The sequence below is a fragment of the Helobdella robusta genome (genome assembly GCF_000326865.2).
Source record: "Helobdella robusta unplaced genomic scaffold HELROscaffold_423, whole genome shotgun sequence".
Taxonomy (NCBI): domain Eukaryota; kingdom Metazoa; phylum Annelida; class Clitellata; order Rhynchobdellida; family Glossiphoniidae; genus Helobdella; species Helobdella robusta.
In genome coordinates this window covers 1-1835 of record NW_008704996.1, presented here as the reverse complement: position 1 = coordinate 1835, position 1835 = coordinate 1, and the positions used below count along the sequence as shown (strand labels likewise).

General features: G+C 44.3%; 1 protein-coding gene across 1 annotated transcript; it reads right to left on the bottom strand.

Moving 5' to 3' along the window:
- Positions 1 to 387: 387 nt before the first annotated feature.
- On the bottom strand, positions 388 to 1609 carry HELRODRAFT_184414 (hypothetical protein; the record flags this gene model as incomplete). Its single annotated transcript, XM_009025631.1, has 4 exons — positions 388 to 573; positions 893 to 1020; positions 1210 to 1316; positions 1464 to 1609. The coding sequence occupies 4 exons, from the start codon at positions 1607 to 1609 to the stop codon at positions 388 to 390; spliced, it is 567 nt and encodes a 188-aa protein (XP_009023879.1).
- Positions 1610 to 1835: the final 226 nt, after the last annotated feature.

The following is a 1835-nucleotide window of genomic DNA, read 5'->3' as shown; positions in this document are numbered from 1 at the left end:
CGTCCCATGTATTGCGAGAACATCACCATCAACAACATCGATCTAATTTGAATGATGTATTAATGATATTTCTGTTATGAATATTGATCTAAGATGAACAAACAGACCTCGTAAGCTCAAAAAAAACAAGTTTGTTCATCGTGAAACTTAATTTGATGAATGGTTATTTGGATGGTTGACTGGTTGGTGATTGGTTGGTTGGTTGGTTGAATGATGATTGGTTGGTTGGTTGAATGATGATTGGTTGGTTGGTTGAATGATGATTGGTTGAATGATGATTGGTTGGGTAGTTGGCTGGTTGAATGATAATTGGTTGGTTGGTTGGTTGGTTGAATGATGATTGGTTAGTTGATTAGTAAACTGATTACTGATTGGTCGAATGAACACTCACAAAATGGCGATGCCCCAGTGCTTGGAGGCCATCTGTGGGGCTGATTTGAAGAGGGAGAGTCCGAGGAGAGTGACCGTGGGGCAGATGGTGAGGGGGCCGATGAACTTCATCATGCACCCCACCAAGCCACTCCCTCCTACCAACACCTCAAATATGGCCGCCAACATTATGCAGCCCTGAATCTTGATGGGAGAGGAGTGAATGAATGAATGAATGAGCGAATGAATGAATGAATGAATGGATAAATCATGGACAACAACTCAACCACCATGCAGCCCTGAATCTTCGTCAGATGGATTGGCGGAAAAGATTTAAAAAAAATTGGTTTAAAGGACATTTCACTTTTATAACCTTTACAACGTGTTTTGTTTGAAATCATATCGGTAAAGTTGTCGGCTATTACAGCTACTACTACTACTGCTACTACTACCCTACTACCACTACTACTACTACAACTACTACTACTACTACTTCTGCGGCTGCTACTTCTACTACTATTACCTCTCTCAATCTATTTTTCCATATCTCTCTGTGCTCATCACTGCCGGAAATGATGTAATCAGCAGGAGTCAGTGGTGATGATGATGACGTCAGTGACGATGATGATGTACTTTCGTTGTTTCCGAATTCTGTGAAACGTTTTATTGTGACAATAATTACAGTTAGAGTGCCGATGATGATGATGATGGATAAGTCGGTGACGATGACGAAGACGACGAAGATGAAAATAATGGTGATGAAGTTAACAATCGCCTCACTCACTCACTCACTCACTCACTCATTCACTCACTCACTCACTCACTCACTCATTCACTCACCAACGATGACATCCACAATATTATCGGGGCACTTCCACTGGGGTAGGCTGAGGTAGGATAGGGTTGGAACTAGGAGGGCGTACGTGCCTGCCTGTACTATGGGGAGTCTGTGTGAGTGTGTGTGCGTGTGTGTGTTTGTGTGCGTGTCAGTGTTTGTGAAGGTATGTGTGTATTTGTTGGTATTCATAGGTATTTCACGGCCAAAGAACATTAAAATGACTAACCTGACACCAAAGAACATTAAAATGACCAACCTGACACCAAAGAACGATTGAACGAGGGTGATAATACCGGAGGCAACGAACAAAGTGCCAGTGATTTCACTCTTTCCCACATTATCGTCAAACATGCAAATGGACGGAGCCAAGAGGATCGGGATCGTTAACGTGGCGACACACATTGAGAGGTAGTGCTTGAATGGTTGGTCGGTTGATTGGTTGGTTGGTCGGTCGGTAGGTTGGTTGGTTAGTCGGTCGGTTGGTTGGTTGGTCGGTCGGTCGGTTGGTTGGTTGGTTAGTCGGTCGGTTGGTTGGTTGGTCGGTCGGTCGGTTGGTTGGTTGGTTAGTCGGTCGGTCGGTTGGTTGGTTGGTCGGTCGGTCGGTTGATTGGTTGGTCGGTTGGTTGGT